At 33.0% G+C, this 18,083-nt stretch overlaps 1 protein-coding gene across 1 annotated transcript in view; it reads right to left on the bottom strand.

Moving 5' to 3' along the window:
- USH2A (usherin) overlaps window positions 1-18,083 on the bottom strand; it is an 821,881-nt gene that overhangs the window by 712,797 nt on the left and 91,001 nt on the right. The window contains exons 4-8 of the mRNA XM_017870028.1: window positions 7,873-7,936; window positions 5,589-5,883; window positions 4,447-4,631; window positions 3,753-3,974; window positions 2,198-2,291 (exon numbers count right to left, since the gene is read on the bottom strand). Coding sequence (XP_017725517.1) covers window positions 2,198-2,291; window positions 3,753-3,974; window positions 4,447-4,631; window positions 5,589-5,883; window positions 7,873-7,936 — 860 coding nt within the window. The remainder of the gene's footprint in view (window positions 1-2,197; window positions 2,292-3,752; window positions 3,975-4,446; window positions 4,632-5,588; window positions 5,884-7,872; window positions 7,937-18,083) is intronic.

Raw genomic sequence — 18,083 nt, 5'->3', positions numbered from 1 at the left:
ACATTTTAAATGTGCCAGAGAAAGTCTGCATTATAGATAATATTCTTGCCATTGAACTATTCTCACTAATGTTACAGTCAAAAGCAAATTAGCTCAGAGTAAGAATCAGAAGACAGAAATGGAGTTTGCCAAAACCTTTACAGATGGTTTTCTAAAAAGCAAGATGCTCTATAATATCCTAAAATAACTGCACAGAGAAGTGAAGTAACTAACTAAAACACAAGTGTAGGGCAAGGTCCAAGAGGCAGAGATGTTTACAAGTCATACATGAGTGTATGAGACAGTGCTACCATCTGAAAAGCTAAAATGCACTAACATTTAAGCCAATATTTATGTAACAAAAATGATAGAAATATAAGCATTTGATATAGTTTGCATGTTTGTCCCCTCCAAATTTCATGTTGAAATGTGATCCCCAGTGTTGGAGGTGACCCTGGTGGGAAGTGTTTGCGTCATGCAGGTGAATCCTTCATGAAGTGCCCTCCCTTCAGCAGTGAGATCTCACTCTGTTAGTTCATGACTGTTTAGACATGGCTGTTTAAAAGAGCCTGGCTTCTGGCTTTGCCTTCTGTCATGATTGTAAGCTTTCTGAGGCCTCACCAGAAACCAAGCAGATGCTGGCACCGTGCTTGTATAGCCAGGAGTACCATGAGCCAAATGAATATCTTTTCTTTACTATTTACCCAGTCTCAGGTCTTCCTGTATAGAAATGCAAACAGACTAATACACCATTCCATACACTTGTCATTGAAGAACTGCTTTTTAGAATGACAACAATTATATAATGTAGTTCACTATATTTGAAAATTTAATTTTAGCAGAGGTGGACAAATTGTCCCCAAAACTATTGCATCAATTGGCAATCATATCAGTGATGTGTTAAAGGTTATATTCTCACAAGTACTAAGTGTTACCAATCTTTATATTTTCTGCTAATTTGAAATATTAAAAACAATTGTTGAATTTGATTAAAACTGAGGTTGGGTAACCTTTTATATGTTTATTAAAAGTATAATTTGTTCATTTGTAAATTGCTTGTTCATCTATTTGCTCATTTTTATCAGACTGTTATATTCTTCTTAGTATTTTGTAAATGCTTGTGTATTAGGAATCTTAACTCTTTACCTGTTAATATGATATAAATATTTCCTATCAAGCCATCATTGATCACTACATTACATTTATGCTAACCCTTGCACTGTGTAGAATTTTAAATATTTATATAACAGAATGTGTCATTAATTTCCTTCATAGCTCCAGATGTTTGTTTCTGTTTGTATTTCATTTGCTTATCTAATAAAAGCCCTCAACTTAAGATATGTAAGTATTCTTCTAATTTTTATTTTAATATATTTATAGTTATTTTTCACTAGAAGTTTAAGCCACATATATTTTTGTACATACCATCAGGTAGAACTCTAACTTTATTTTCTTGCAAATTAGCAGCCAGTTGTCTCAAACATATTTACTGAAGAGTCTATATTATCTACTGTCATTATTGGTATAATTGTTACTGCCGCTGAACCCTTTTTCATATCAGCTATTTCTGATGTTGTTATGTTGCTAGATATTCCTACCAACAAATGTTTCTTGATTTTATTTGCACTTACCTCTTTCCCCTAAAGATGAAGCTAAAATTCCATGTCAACTATGGAATTCCCCTGACCATCACAGAAAACTACAGTAACATAACTCATATATCATTTTACTACCTGTTTTCAATTAATTAAAATGCCTGGTATTAGCAATAAATGAACCTTGATTCACATAAATACATAAAAATTGTTCTGCATCTAAAGATGCTTTTCTTGTGTATTGATACGTTTGTATAAATACCCTTTAGTAAGAATCAAACTATTTTTTGTTTAGTGCCATGCTATCCAGATACATTAAAAAATGTTTTATAAAATATGATAACGCTGATGAAACAAAGAAAGAAAAACAAAAGATAAAGAAGAAACCTTAGCATTTGGTTTCAGTTGTAATTTCTCTGGTTGAAATTATTTTAAAAAATACAATTTCAACTTAATTGATGGCTGTTATTTTCTTTACAAAACTCTGCAATAATTGACATCTTGAGTTCATATCAGTTTTTAAATTTATTTTCATTTGTTAGGCCAAAATTAACTTCATAGAATTTATAGTCGCCATCTCTACTATTTTTTTTTAAGATTTCCATGCATAAAATAGAACTCACATGAAGTCCTTCAGTGAAGCTCTCCTGGGAGCAGAGACATCTATATGGCTGGCTTGTTGTGTCGCAGTTATCGGCATGACCATGGCACTGACATCTGCAAACATGAGCATCACACACTCCTAAGGAACACCAACTCAACTGTGAATGTATTTAAGATCCTAGGCCTATACACATTGTGTGAATTCAACAGGGAAGATTTTTGTATGTTTAATTGATACAAAATCAGTTTCTCCTTAATCATGTGGATATCTATACAGGTTTTTAATTTATCTGGAAATATCAGAAGAACTGTCACCAACATCCAAACCACTGTATTGTAAAGATAACGTTCAAGCCAACCTTTAGAGGGGAATGGAATTTTTTGTATCTATGCCAACCATGTACCAAGGGAAGGCATTTACTAAACTATTTAAAATACAGTTAAGAATATAAAGTCCAGGCTGGGCATGATGGCTCATGCCTATAGTCTTAGCACGTTGGGAGACTGAGGCGGGTAGATCACTTGAGGTCGGGAGTTTGAGACCAGCCTGAGCAACATGGCAAAACCACGTCTCTACAAAAAGTGAAAAAAAAAATCAATTGGGCATTGTGGCACATTCCTGTAGTCCTAATTACTTGGAAAGCTAAGATGAGAGGATCACTTGAGGCCCAGAAGTTGAGGTTGCAGTGAGCCATGATTATGCCATTGCATGCCAGCCTGGGTGACAGAGCAAAACCCTATCAAAAAAAAAAAAAAAAAAAAAAGGAATATAAAGTCGACAAACTGCAGAATGCAGTTAACATATTTCAAATTTTTTGTTCTTTTTTTCAGAAGTTAGATGATGAATATTTAATAGTATTGCTTTTTCATTATGTTATGACCTAGCAAACAAACAATTGCTTCTATACTGGTATTTTGGTCTGCTTTTAAAGACATATTTTATTCACAAGGCCTATCATTCCTCTAGAACAACCCATTCTAAATATAGTCTATATGTACATTTCTATATTAGACAGTATGCTGCCTAGGTTTGAAGCTATCATTTCTTTTTAAATATCATGAGTCATGTTCTCAATTATGATCAGACATTTATAAACTACTTAGGGCACATCAGCTCTTTCCACTAAAGAAAAACAAGTATTCTCCGTGAAACTGTGCACTATGAATTCAGGTAGACCAAGATCTGTACTTAAAAACTCTCTGGTAATATAGTTAAAACTCCAAATCCAGCTCCATCTCTTTGCTTTCGAGAATATTTGAAAATTATATTCCTGAACAAATCAAGTAAAATATTGGATAAATCATTTCTAAGTCAGATTCAGAGTGTCATAGCTTCTAAAAGCAACAGCTTTTGAAAATCAATTCACACACACACACACACACACACACACACACACACACAAAACTGTTATATAGAGAAAAAGACTCACATACAGATCTTCTTCTAAAATCTTAAGAGTATGAAATCATTTCAAAATGTAAAGCTTGAAATCTGGCTTGCTCTGAAATCTTAATGTGCTGTTAAGACAATAAGTATGACAAAAACCTTGTTGAAAACAAAATTCATAATAATACCTCCCACTAATGGTGATTTCGTCCACTGCATAATATCTGTGTCTGAAGTTGACAGCAGTCTCAGTTGTATAGTACTGCCCATGAAAATGAAACCTTATTTGCGTGGCTTTTACGAACTCTTGAAGAGATGGGGTATTATAGAAGTCATTGTATCCAGGACGATAATTTGGTCCAGGTGTCAGGATGCTAAATGTGACATTGCCACGGGAATATGGAGTAAAACTGTTAACGAAAGAAATTCGATGTCATGAAAATCTATTCACATTTTTGGCAAAACAGAAATCAAAATGTTGAGAAATTACTACACAGTATCAATAAAAGCTTAAATTCTTCATTCTAGTAAAAGTATATTGCATACATTTCACATGCAAACAATACAGGATTATAATTGAAAGCCACACTAAGACAGTTCCTTGAAAACATAATGAAAATTCCATTAATATAGATAACTTGCTAAACAATCTGAAAATCAGATTGTGAAACACCAGTGAGATTGAAATAAGAGTCACTCTAATGTATTTTACAAGAACTTTAAAGATAGTTTCAAACCCAATTTAGGGATAAGACTTAGGAGAATCTGCCTCAAGGAAGCTGGTGATGAAGGGAAGTCTCTACGAGTCTAGAGAGCTAGCTTACTTGTACATTATGACGAACCAATCAATCTAGTAAATTAATTGTTTAAAAATATTCATACTTGGAAAGCTGAAGACAGTTGACAGAATCAGGTTTCTCCAAATCTCCATTGTTTTTCATTCCAAAAGCACCACAATTTCTGGCAAAATATTGCCAGTCCTCCCAATCTAAGCTGTTTTGCTTCTTCCTTTGAATCCTTATTTCCGTTGGTTGTGGACTAAAGAACTGAATGATAATATAAAACACCTGAAAATGGCAAGTTAATTAATGTAATTAAAGTTTTAAGTGTAACTCATCAGTATGTATCAAACCATGGAAATGTTAGATTCAAATATATTGGCTCACTTTGTCATTATTATAATTATCAAATATGTATTAGACATCCAGAAACTTCATAGCCCTTTGGTAAAAGCAGCACATTGTATAATTGTATATCTGTTCATTTGCTCAAGGATTTTATAAATCAACATGCAAATAAAGACATAAACAAAGAACATTACATCTATGAAATAAATGTCATATAAAGTCTTCTTAAGTAATTTAGAAAAAACACCTTAGTTTGTATTACTTTTTGCTACTTAATAAAAATAACTTAGTTTCAATATTTCATAAATATCATTTTGATGCAAATCTCAAACATAAGGCCCTATATGTTGTCTTTTAGGTATTTTTATTGTATACATTATAATACACTACTTTATTGAGGTAATGTTCAATTGCCTAGTTCAATTTTCATCTTTTAGTGGGTTGAATTGTGTTCCCAAATAGATATGTCCAAGTACTACTGTCCAAACCAGTAAATGTGACTTTATTTGTAAATAGGGTCTTTGCAGTATAATTAAGGATGTCAATATTAGATCATCCTGGGTTTAATAGGGTGGGCCTTATATAAGATAAAGAAAAGGGATAATTGATGCTCACAGAGAAACAAGGAAGGACACCATGTGAAAATGGAGGCAGAGATTGAAGTTGCGGTGCCACAAGTCAAGTAACACCAAGGGCCACCGGGAGCTGCAAATGGCAAGGAGAGATCCTTCTCTGGAACCTTTGAAGGGAGTGTAGCCCTGCCAACATGTTGATTTCATATTTCTGGTGTCCAGAACTGTTAGGGAATACATTTCTGTTGTTTTAAGACATGAAGTTTGTGGGCATTTGTTGCAACAACCACAGGAAATTAATGTACACCTTATTATTTCTAATTACCTCATACTGTCCATTTTCCAAGTCAACTGAAATAGTCACTCCTTGATTAAGTTGTGTAACGTTTGTAAACACATTTGAAACCCATGAAGTACCAACATCATTATCATTGACAAAAGAGAGAGGATGGGCTTCAGGATTCAACCGTGACACTCTATTATCAGCTGTGTCTCCTGCATCATTAGGAATGCAGTACCGCTGTGCCAAAGAGTGGACCCGCGGGTGGCTGCCAGGACAACGGCAATGTGATTGGGCATGCAATCTGAGAAGATCTCCAGAAAAAACTTCCAGAATCTCTCTGTGGGAGTCAAGAGGGAGACTGTAAGGACAAAGAGCTTAACAGTAATAGAACTTCTAAGAGGTGTTACAAATGAATGTCACTCATTTAGTGCTTTCATGAGTATCCATTTAGCTTTAATAATTCTGTGCATGAAACATAAAATACAGCTTATCTTTGGTCAAATAAACAAATTCATTATCATAAATGTATATCAAAACCAGCACATTTTAATATTAACTTTTTATTTATATCAAGAAGCATGCATATGCCCTTGTCTGATTATTAAGATACTTAAATAAATACCACAATATTTTACTGTGTCTATTTGTGATAAAATAGAAAGGTCATATTTACTTAGGTTGCTAAACTAACTACTGAGAGTGAACAATAATATATGGAAAATAATGAGAGTTATAGATAATGTTTTCAGTTCATCCATGGGAAAGAAGTACAAAAGCAAGTATTATTTTATCTGTTTCTGTTTTAAGTGAAGGACTGAGGCCAAGGCCATTTGTCAGTGGTTTCCTGTGACTCATCAGTACAGATCCTGACATCCTGTAATGCTTCAATGGCTTCAGATCATATGGCGGCTGCCAACAGTCAAAGAAGAATGCCAATTCCAGGTAGATATATTTAATTTTTCCATTAAGGGCAATATACTTGCTCTAGACCAGAATTAGTCATTCTATTTATAGGCATTCTTCCACATAGCACCTTCCCAGACATTTCAGGTAGGCCAAAATTAGTAACCAAGGTCTTACCAGAGAAACCAGGCTCTTCCTCTCAGACCCCAGTGGAGCAATGAAGGAGTCAGGCGGCTTTTCCATTCATTAAATCACATGAAGTCATACCTTCTTTAAATCTCATCAATACTTTTCAACTGATATCAAGTTTTGAATGGGACCAAAAGCCACCAGTATAGAATCCAGTATAAAATCTTTCACTCCCAAGGAAAAACTTTATTCCCAAAGAATTACGACAACCTTGGCCTTCAGCATTTTAGACAAAGGTGATCTAAAATATAGTAAGGCTGTTGGCAGTAAATACACCTAACACTGTGTTCCAGGGCTATGTCACCCTTTATTGCGGCATACCTTGATTATATAGACTGGTAAGAAAGAATGTTTATATTGTTTATGATCTGCCATGGACTAAGAGCCACAGCAAAAGCAATGCTTCTAAATGTACAAGGGCTAGTCTTCTCATTTGGAAACCCACCACACTAATTTACATCTGCCTTGAAGAAATATGAATGAACATTCTTCTTTTTGATTTTTAATAGAAATAAATAAGGTCAACTCATCCATACAACGATATACTATTATACCATGATATCATACGCTGAAGAAGAAAGTTCAAAGGCATCCTAAGCAGAATTTCACTTAAATTTTTTAAAATTCTGTGTGTCTTTAAGAGGCCCTAAGAAAGATTTCCCATCTACTCTCAAGATAAGGAAATACCATTAAAGCTAGCCTGAGTCTATATAATTATTTGTTCACTGAAAATAGAAAAATATATCACAATACTTCAAATGCTCATTCTTCTTGTCTCCAAGTCTAATAGACCAGTCTCTTGAGAATTTCCCATATATCAAAATAATTAATCATGTTTACTGTTCTACATTCTCTAGTAGGTATAAAGTCAACAAACCAATTTTAAAAAGGCAGATGTAGAAGTTTCTCAATTATTATTAATAGAAACTACTTCATATAGAAAATTTAAACAATGTATCACAAATTTTATAAAATGTTCAAATATCAAGTTTTCTTACAGAAAATCCTTAGGAAAAAATGTGATCAATATCATATTACAAGGAGTTCCCCAAGAGTAGCACTAGTGAATAACAACCATAGACTAAGCCAAAGCAAACACTATAAACATTAATTAGGTGAAGTTTGCCAAATACTATAAAGATAAAAAATAGTATAATCTGCATGGTATTCTTATTTAGTGAATTCAGCATTTATCCTTACGGTTCTTGAAGTTTACAATGCAACATCTACTTACCTGTTTGTAAGTGCCACTTGGTACAATCGAAAATCTTGCATTCTTCCGACAAACTGCTCTAAACCTGCAAATACATACACGTAGATAATATGAGAAGTTTCTGTTTACCAAGCAATACCTGACAAGTATTTGAGTGATATTCCTTTGAAGATGTTAAGGTTAGAAAGATATTTATGTCACTGCCCTTAGAAACATTTACAGATCTATCTCTAGTTTGCTAATTCCACATGAATAACAAAAATAATCATAGTTATCTCCATGGACATTGTAGGACTTAAGTCAAAGTGAATACTTTGGTCAACTTATTTATTGATCGAACTCATGGTTTTCACCAGAAGTCCCTTCCCAAGTCAGATTTCTCTCTAGTTTATAAATCCATAAATATATTATCTCATCAGCCCTAAATTTGATTGTCATCTGCTTCCGATTGCGATTTCCAGAGTACTTGCAGTGCCAAAAAGAAGATTTCTAACTCTCACATCCCACCTGTTCTAGCTCCAAGCTCCAGGCTATCTGTTTGGGTCCTCTCTAAAGTTCAATTAATGTCTGTTCTAGAAAATCTCCAAACGAGGACTCATTGAAGACTTCCTACTTGTGGGTTCTGTGTCATTCACATATATCAATAGTATCACAGTTCACTCTCAGAATTTTATTGCCTCAGGAAAATTCTTCTAAGAAAACCAGGTTCAAAGACCAATCTACTTTGAATTAGGTGACGTTTCAAGGCAAATGTAGCTGTCAACCTTAATCCACATGGTATTATTTTATTTGTTTGGCAAATATTTATTCAGAACTTACTAAGACAAATAAGCCCAAGAGAGTAGGGACAGAATGAAATAGAAAACTACCAACTCTCAGTTTTTTGTTATATTTTAATAACAAAATTTATTTCAATAGTTTTTTTAAAATTGGAGCAATTTTAATTCATCAAATGACCATTTTCCCAATGTGTTTTTTATTTTAACTATTCAGTTTTTGCTCTGTCTTGATAAACTTTTAAAGAATGTTTGATTTATGTTTTCTGCTGCTCCTTGGTGGTTGCTTGGAGGAAACTGGGACAGAGTGAGGATATGGCTGATGAATAAAACATGGAGAGGAGAATTAGCACACAAAATAGTCTGAGATAGTGATCTTAGAATCAGAAAGAAACTCACAAGCAAAGTGTGAGACTCAGGAGCCTAAAAAGAGTATGTGTCTGTGTGTGAGTGTGTGTATGCATATATTTGTGTATATTCATATATTTACATGTTATATTTATATTAAATAATATATTTGAGAAAATAACCAAAATATTACATATATAAAAATATTTTTTCATTAGCATATTCTCTATTAATATATTCTAAGAAAAATACACTTATAGGCTCTCCCTTTCTACCCATTAGTCTCAGTCTTCCACACACCCCATGAGCTGAGGCCCATAAGAAGATGTGCTCTAGGCAGCTTCCTGCTGTGACTTTCCCATAGGGAGAGTTCCTCTACTTTATCTGTCCTAAAACAGGCAACTGGCACAAGCGCAAAGAATTGTTCTTCCAAGTGGTGTTACAAAGACAAAACAAAATCTACTAAAACTTTGCAGAAATCTTTACAAGATTTCCAAAACAGATTGTTCTAAAAATTATAATTAGTTACAAGAAATAAGAAAACATGGTAAAATATTCTTTCAGTTAATTGGCCATCCAGGCAACATGATTTATGATCAATTGACCTAGATCCAGGATCTGAAGTTAAACAAAGTAGGGAATGGTAGAAGGATGGACATGTCATTCTTAGAAGAAAGATGAGAAGAATAAATGCAAATACAGCAAAGCCATTATGTGCCTATGCTTTTGTTTGGGGAGTAGGAAAGACAAATAGGAAAGTCACTCCTTATAGCATAAATTTTCTTTGTGAGGTAAGAGATAGTATTGTCTGCCAAGAATAAAGGAAGCTGGGCCCGTGTTCTGTTTGTTCTTTACCTTCACCTATCCCTAACCATGCTCAGTTCTTCCTCTCCTAGTATCCTTTACACCCCACACTGCTAATCTACAGCATGAATTTTTAATGCCCCACAACCTTCAAGCTCTCTTAGTCCTAAGGTCGCAATTTTACCTCTGCTTCCAATTTTTCTGCCTCATACAGCCCTTAATGTCTCAGCTTTGAAATACTCCCTGTAGGGAACTTTCTGTGTCCCACTATAGTCCTAGGCATTCTCTTTCTGGGAGAAGTCACCCAGTTGGCGGTACTTTTGCATGGCAGTCCTAGAAAACTGACAGTCTTCATTTCTATTTTTGTCAACATAATGAGCTATCAAGGAGAAAAAAAAATTACCTATATTTCCTGTTGTCCAATTTGCTTTCTCAGGATAAAATATTGTCTAAAATGTTTTATATAGAACTTTTAGGGAAATGTTTTATCTCAAAGAACCCAGATCATAACAAACAGGAGCTAGCCATTCATAATTTTGAAAGACTTACTATGACTGAAAGAGAGCAAAACTGATGAACACTGTGATGTTGCTAAAGCCTGAACCATGGCTTTAAATGTCAGCGTAGCTTCATTCTTTTATGTATTGATTCATTCACAAATATTTATTGGAAGCCTTTTATGTGCCAGCACTTTCACGAGTGCCAAAGGTACAATCAGTTAACAACAACAACAAAATACTGTTGCTTTTATGGAGCTTGCATTCACGTAGATAAACATAATGAATGAGTAATTCATATAGTATATTGGAATGCTATATATTTTATGAAAAACAGAAGGATTAGAGCAGGTTGGAGTGCATGGCTGGATTTTAGTGGGGATATTATGTTCAAGAGAGGCCTCATTGAGAATGTGGCATTGACAGGGGAATGGGAATGAGTCATATGTATATCTAGGGGTAAAATGTTCCAGGCAGGCATTAATAAGCACATAGACCTCTAAATCAGCATGCTTGGCATGTTAGAGGAGGTGCAAGGAGTTAGCATCCTGGAGCAGAATAAAAGAGGGGAGGTTATTAGAAGGTTAGATCAGACAAGTAGTTGGCTGGGGAAGAGGGAGGATGGAGGTACAAATTGTTATACATACAAAGTCTTATAGCCTATTGTAAGAAATTTGATTTCTAGTCTGAGTAAAATAGGAAGCCATTGGAGGGTTTCAAGAAGACGAGTGATGTGATCTCAGGATTATTCAAAAGTTCTGAGACTAGAATATAGGAAGACAAGAGCAGAAGCCAAGAGGCCAGTTAGGCGGATATTACAGACATATGTGTGAAAAATGTTGGCAGTCAGACCAGGGTATTAGAAGTGGAGGTGTACCTTTCAATGCTGATAAATTAGAATTCACTCCCTATATTTTAATAATAGCTAAAGGGAAGCTCTGCTGCAGAGGAATAATGAAATCTATTTTATTATCTATAAAATAAAGGGGCTGGGTTTTATAACCTTTAAAAACCATTTTAGTTTTAAATTTTGGAGTTTGCAATCATATCCATTGCTAAAGAATTCATATTTGAAGGAATTCTTCTTAAATAAGAGTTACAGCAAGTTTTCTAAAGACCTGGAGTTAATGTGAATCATCCATCCCAAATAAGAGAATTATGATTTGAAGTGAGAATGCTATCAAATATTTCAAGGACAGTCATAGAAATAAATTTTACTTATTCCTTTGCTACTTGCCAATTATTTTACAACAGATATTCATTGGAATAAACATTCCATAACAATTCTTCTTTGAAAAATATTCATATAGCAAAGATATGTCTAAATTATATAAATTGATCAAGGAAATAGACATGACTCATACAAGAAAGACCTCATAGTTGTCTAGTCAGAAAATAGACAGGTGATGACTGGAGAGAAGTTGTAATGCATTACAACTGGGTGGCACTACAAAATTAGTAAAATGGGAAAACTGACTAAGTAATCCAACATTTAATCAGGGTAAAAACAGACAATAAGGGTAAGTAAACAAATGTCACAACAATCAGAAGGAAAGAAATAAATTCTCTATTTGCAGATAGCATAATTGTCTACTCAGAAATTTTCCATGAATGTACATAAAAGCTGTTAGAAATAACAAGTGAATTGGTTAATTTTGTTTGATAGAAGTTAAATACACAATAATTTAATTTCTATATACTAGTGAGTAACCAATGGAAATTAAAACTTTTAAATACTATTTTTATTAGCACTGAAAATGTGAAACACTAGTTATAAATCTAATAAGTTATGGCAATGTATGTAGGTAAAAACTATTTTAAAAAACTATTAAAAAAAGACATTGAGGAAGTGGATAAAAGGACATCGGCAATGGCAAAGTGAAAACAGTAGCAGATTCTGTCTGCCATAAAAGCAATGGGAACACTGGCAAAGAATATCATATCAATTTATTGAGAATTCTGGAAATAAACCAAAGACTTGCGACAACGTGGAGAGTTTTTATTTTTTAAATGGCTGAATATTGATAAGAACAACATGTTCTATGGCATCTTAGCTTTCCTATTCCCATACTCCTCTCTGCCACTCACTGGGAGCCTTGAAAATGAACAGTTTGCAATCAGGGTAAAAACCAGCAACCTAGTTACCACTAGAGGATCAGAATGGGAGTAGAGTTGTTTCAAAGCTCTATCCTCAGATGATTGTCATTATTCGATCTGCCTGGAAGTACCATGGAAAGCCCCACTAGTAAGGCTTGAATTGACTCAGAGTTCATCCACTGGAAACAGCTTTACTCTATTTGTTTAAAACAATTATTTGTTAAAAATAGTCAGTGGCAACTGCTTAACATTGCAGTTGACCCAGGCAGCATCAACAGTCAGAAGAAACAACAAACAATCCAAAATAATTAAAAGGAGAAGACATGAAACATCATGTCCATAGGGGCTTTGCAAATCCTTAAAAGAGAAAAAAGAAATAGAAAACTTTTAAATGAAAAATTCACTAGAGGAGCTCACTAGCAGATCTAAATGATCAGAAGGAAGAATTAGGAAACTTGAATACAGGTCAATTGAGATTATTCAGTGTGAGCAATAGAAAGAGAAAGAACGTTGAGAAATTAACAGAGCCCCAGAAAGCTGTGGGACACCATCAAGAGTACCAACATAGGCATAATGGGAGTTTCAGAAAAGAGGTAAAAGGACAGAAAGAATATTTAGAGAAATAATTACTAAAAACTTCCCAAATTTGAAGAAAACTATAATCTACACATCCAAGAAGCTCAATGATCTGCAAGTGGGATAAATTCAAAGAGATCCACACCTTAAGCACATTAAAAATCAAACTGTTGAAATACAAAGACAAAGAGAAAATCTTGAAAGCAGCAAGTGAGAAAAGACCATCTCCTACATGGGATGTTCAATAATATTAACCACAGATTTCTTGTGAAGAAACCATGGGATCCAGAAGGGAGTGAAATGACATTTAAAGTCCTAAAAAAACCGTGCACCAAAAACTATTTTTTTCCAGCAAAACTCTCCTTCAAAAATGCAGGATAAACTGACATTCCCAGATAAAGAAATATTGTGAGGTTTTATCACTGTCAGACTTGCTCTACAAGAAATACCAAAAGAAGTCCTTCTGGCTGATATGATAGGATATTAGAGAGTAATGGAATCTGAATGAAGAAATAAAGAGTACCTGTAAAGGTAATAAAATAGGTAAATATTTAAAAGAATATAAATGAATTTTACTGTAATTCTTTCTCTCTCTCACATTTGTTTTAAAAGATAACTATAATTTATAAAGCAATAATTATATATCTGTATTGGTGGGCATCCAATATAAAAATCTCCATAGGCAATAACAGCACAAAAGAAAGCAGAGGGAAAAAAATTATATAGATGTAAAATTTTGTATACTTTTAAAATTAAGTTGGTATTAATTTGAATTAGATTTTTATGAATTAAGATGCTAATGATAACATCCTGGGCAACAAACATAGTAGAATAAATGACAAGGGTATTAAATTATACACTAGAAAGTAACTTTTTAACTCAAAGAAGACAGTGATAGAAGAATAGAGAAACTTAGAAGACATAAATCATATTTTAAAAAACCAACAGCAAAGTGACATCATAACTACCTTATCAGTCACTGTGCTAAATGTACATGGCTTAAGCACTTCAATCAAAAAGTAGATATTTACAAAATGGAAAAACAAACATGACCCCCTATAGGAGTTCTGTAAGAGACAAACTCTACATTTGAGGAAACAAATAGACTGAATGTTACAGAATGAAAGGAAAGATACACCACGCAAACAATAACCAAAAAAGAGCTTGAGCTCCTATGCTAACATCAGACAAAATAGACTTTAGACAAAATTGTTAGTAGAAACAAGGATGTTTTAAGATATCAATCTATCAGGAAAGTAGAACAATTATAATCGCGTATGTGTCTAACAACAGTAAAAATGACAAATTTAAAGATTTAAAGAGAAAAATTCACAATTAACAACAATAGTGGAGACTTCAATGTCCTACTTTCAGTCATGGAGAGAGCAACTACACAGAATATAAACAGAAATGAAGACCTGAATGACTTTATAAACCAATTGGACTTAACAGACATCCACAGAACACTCCACCCAACAAAAACAGAATAAAAATTATTCTCAAGTTCATGCTGTACATTCTCCAGGATAGATTATTTATTAAGCCATGAAACAGGTCTCAATAAATTTAAAATAACTGAGATTATGCAAAGCATATTCTTGGATCACAATAGAAAAAATGAGAATCACTAATAGAAGGAAATTTGTAAAATTAACAAATGTGTGAAAATTAACCCATTCCTAATAATTAATGATAAGAGAAGAAATTACAAAAGATTTAAAATCCTTTGAGATTAATGGAAGTGAACATGCAATGTATCACACTTTATGGGATTTAAGTAGTGTTTAAAGTGATATTTAGAGCTGTAAACACTTATATTTAAAGAGAAATTTATTAAATCAATAACCTAACCTTCTACCTTAAGAAACTAGAAAAAGAAAAGCAAACTCATCCTAAAGCTAGCAGAAGAAAGGAAATTATAAAATTGGAGGAGGCAAATAAAATAGAGAATAGAAAAACAAGAAGAAAACCAACAAAAGTTGATAGTTAGAAATTATCAACAAATTTGACAAACATTCAACTAAAGTAGCCAAGAAAAGAGAAGACTCAAATGATTAAAATCATCAATAAAAAAAGGGAAATTAGAACTGACTTTGCAGACACAAAAAAAAAGGATCATAAGAGATCCTATGAACAACTGTATGACAAAAATTAGACAGCCTAGATAAAATAGACAAATTCCAAGAAACACACAAACTATATAAACTGTCTTAAGAAGAAATTAGCAATCTGAATAGATCTATACCACGTAAAGAGATCAAATTAGTAATTTTTTAAAATTTTCCACAAAGAAAAGCCAAGGACCAGATGCCTTCATTGGCAAATTCTACCAAACATTTAAAGAAGTAGCACCATTACTTCATAAGCCCTTCCAAAAAATATAAGTGGAAGAAACACTCTCCAAATTATTCTATGAAACCAGTATTACCCTAATACCAAAAACATCAAAGACATCAAAAGAAAACTATAGGCCAATATGCCTTATGAATACAGATGCAAAAGTCTTCAACAAAATTCTAGTGAACCAAATACAGTACTAACAAAAAGGATTATACATCATGTGGAAGTGGAATTATCACAAGGATGCAAGGCTGGTTCAATGTACAAAAATTAAGTAATACACAAACTTGGAAAATAAAGGGCAAAACCACCTGATCATCTCAATAGATACATTGTCAAACTTCCACACTTCGTAATAAAATTTTTAAAAAGCAACCAACTAAAAAAGAAGGCTGCTTCCTTGTCTAATAAAGGGTATCTGTGAAAAACCAACAGCTAACATCATATTTAATGGTGAAAAAAATGCTTTTTCCCTCAGATCATGAACAAGATAACAATGTCCACTTTTGCCACTCCTAGTCAACATCTTTCTGTAGTTACCAGACAGGGCAAATAGGCAAGCGAAAGAAAGAAATATTTCCATATTGAAAAAGTAGAAGTAAAACTCTCTCGTACGTAGAAAACTCTAAGAAATCTACTAAAATCTATTCGGAATTATAAATGAGTTCAGCAAAGTTGCTAGGTACAATATCAATATATAAAAATCAATTGCATACCTACTATAGTAGCAATGAAAAAGCTGATGATAAAATCATATACGGTCTGCTGTATTTTAGCAAAGTAGCAAAGAAAATTAAATAGAAAAAGAATACTCTTCTTTCCAAGAATGGTCCTGAAATATTAGATACCTTATTTTTTTAAGTACTTCAATCCATATCATATACCTTATGTAAACGTTTAACCCAATATGGATGATAGAACTCACCTAAAACTATAATACAGCTAGAAAAAAGTATGGGAAACTTTATGACCTTGACTTGTGCAAAAATTTCTTTGACAAACAACAAAAACAATATCATACAAGAAGAAATACAATTGTTGTGGCATTGGATTGGATAACCTTGACAAATTTCTTTAGGAAAGACCTTGATGAACTGATTCAGATTTCCTTAGGAACAAGGTAGAAGTTGAAAGAACTGAATAGTCTGTGGGCATCAAATGTCTACAATTCACAGTCACAAGTAAGAGCTACCAGAAATATTAGAACAAAGAAATGCCCAGAAATAGCAGCCAGAGACAGATCTTAGGATATACATCTAAGTACTCTTCACCCTTATGTATTTTAGGGGAAAAGTGTTTTCAAATATCTTGATATTAATGGTGTCAATGACAGCTCATAACTATTGCATACTGAGTAGCAGGCCCTGTTCCAAGTGCTTTATGTATATTATTTTATTTAATCCTCATAAAAACACTATGGAAAGATATTCTTTTGACCCTAATTTTAAAGATGAGGCAACTGAAACACATAGATATTAAGAAATTTCCCAAGATAAAACAGGTCATAAATGGGAGAGTCAAAACATATTCTCAAGGACAGTAAGAGAAAGGAAAACCACAGGACCAATCTCACTTGGTACCATAGGCATGAAAATTATATCTCAACAAATTAAATCTGCCACGTCTTGAAAAATACAGCATACACAAATAGAAAACCCTAAACAATTAGGAATAGGTGGGAAACGTTTTAACATGATATGGCAAACATCTTATGTAAAGGAAGAAATGTAAAGCCATTTCCATTAAAGTAATGACAAGTTGAGGATGCTTGCTCTCATGGCTTTTTTCAACATTGTTAACGGAATGTCTAGACCTCACAATCAGACAAAGAAAAGAAGTAAAATCCATAAGAATTAGAATGACATAAATATATTATTTGCAAATTACATGGTTTTCTACCTCAATAATTCAAATAAATCTATAGTCAAATATTCGAATTAATGTGTTCCAAAATGGTGTTGGAAATAAGAATGATATATAACAATTTATAATATTTCTTTATATCAGCAATAAATATAAAATGCAATTTGATAAAAGATACTATTTACAATAGCACCAAACCTTGAGATAACTAGAAATAAATTTTATATTTATCCCTTTTATTATGAGTTATGAGTAGTTTGTTTATAGAAATTTATTAAAAGACATAAAAGAGTATCTAAATAAATAGAATGATATACTATGATCATGGATGAAAATAAATCAGCATAACAATATAAATTCTCCCTAAGCTGTTGTATAAACTTAATTCAATTCCAATAAAACATCCCAATAAAGATTTTTATATAAACTGATCCTAAAATTCATTTGGAGGAGTAAGACTTGAGAACAGCTGAAGAAGGCTACTAAGAAGCAATCCACCGCAAGACATCAAAAGTTAATCAAATGCTATAGCTTTTGGCAAGAAGTTAATCAAATTGACCTCTGAGACAAGATGTTAAACACACTACCATCAAATTGGAGCTTGAGATACAATAGAGGCGGCTTTAAAAATCAGTGAGGAAATAATGTGTGTTCAATAAAAATCAGTGGGACGCGAATGTGCCAATAAAGATAAGTTAAAATTAAATCTCTACCTAACACATTATACAAAAATTAATTTCAAGAAAATAGAAGGCTATATCTATTATATCAACATAAAAAAAGAATTTCTTAAGATATAAAACTATATGAACCATAAAAAGTAACTGATATATTTGCCAATGTTAAAATTTAAAACTCTTGTGTGACAGACCAAGAATACAAAAAATTTTAAAAGTCAAACCACTGAAGGAAATAAATTCACAATCAATAT

Source organism: Rhinopithecus bieti, unplaced genomic scaffold (genome assembly GCF_001698545.2).
Source record: "Rhinopithecus bieti isolate Rb0 unplaced genomic scaffold, ASM169854v2 scaffold_1673, whole genome shotgun sequence".
Classification (NCBI taxonomy): domain Eukaryota; kingdom Metazoa; phylum Chordata; class Mammalia; order Primates; family Cercopithecidae; genus Rhinopithecus; species Rhinopithecus bieti.
The sequence above is the reverse complement of the archived record's forward strand: the minus strand, read 5'-3'. Positions and strand labels throughout refer to the sequence as shown.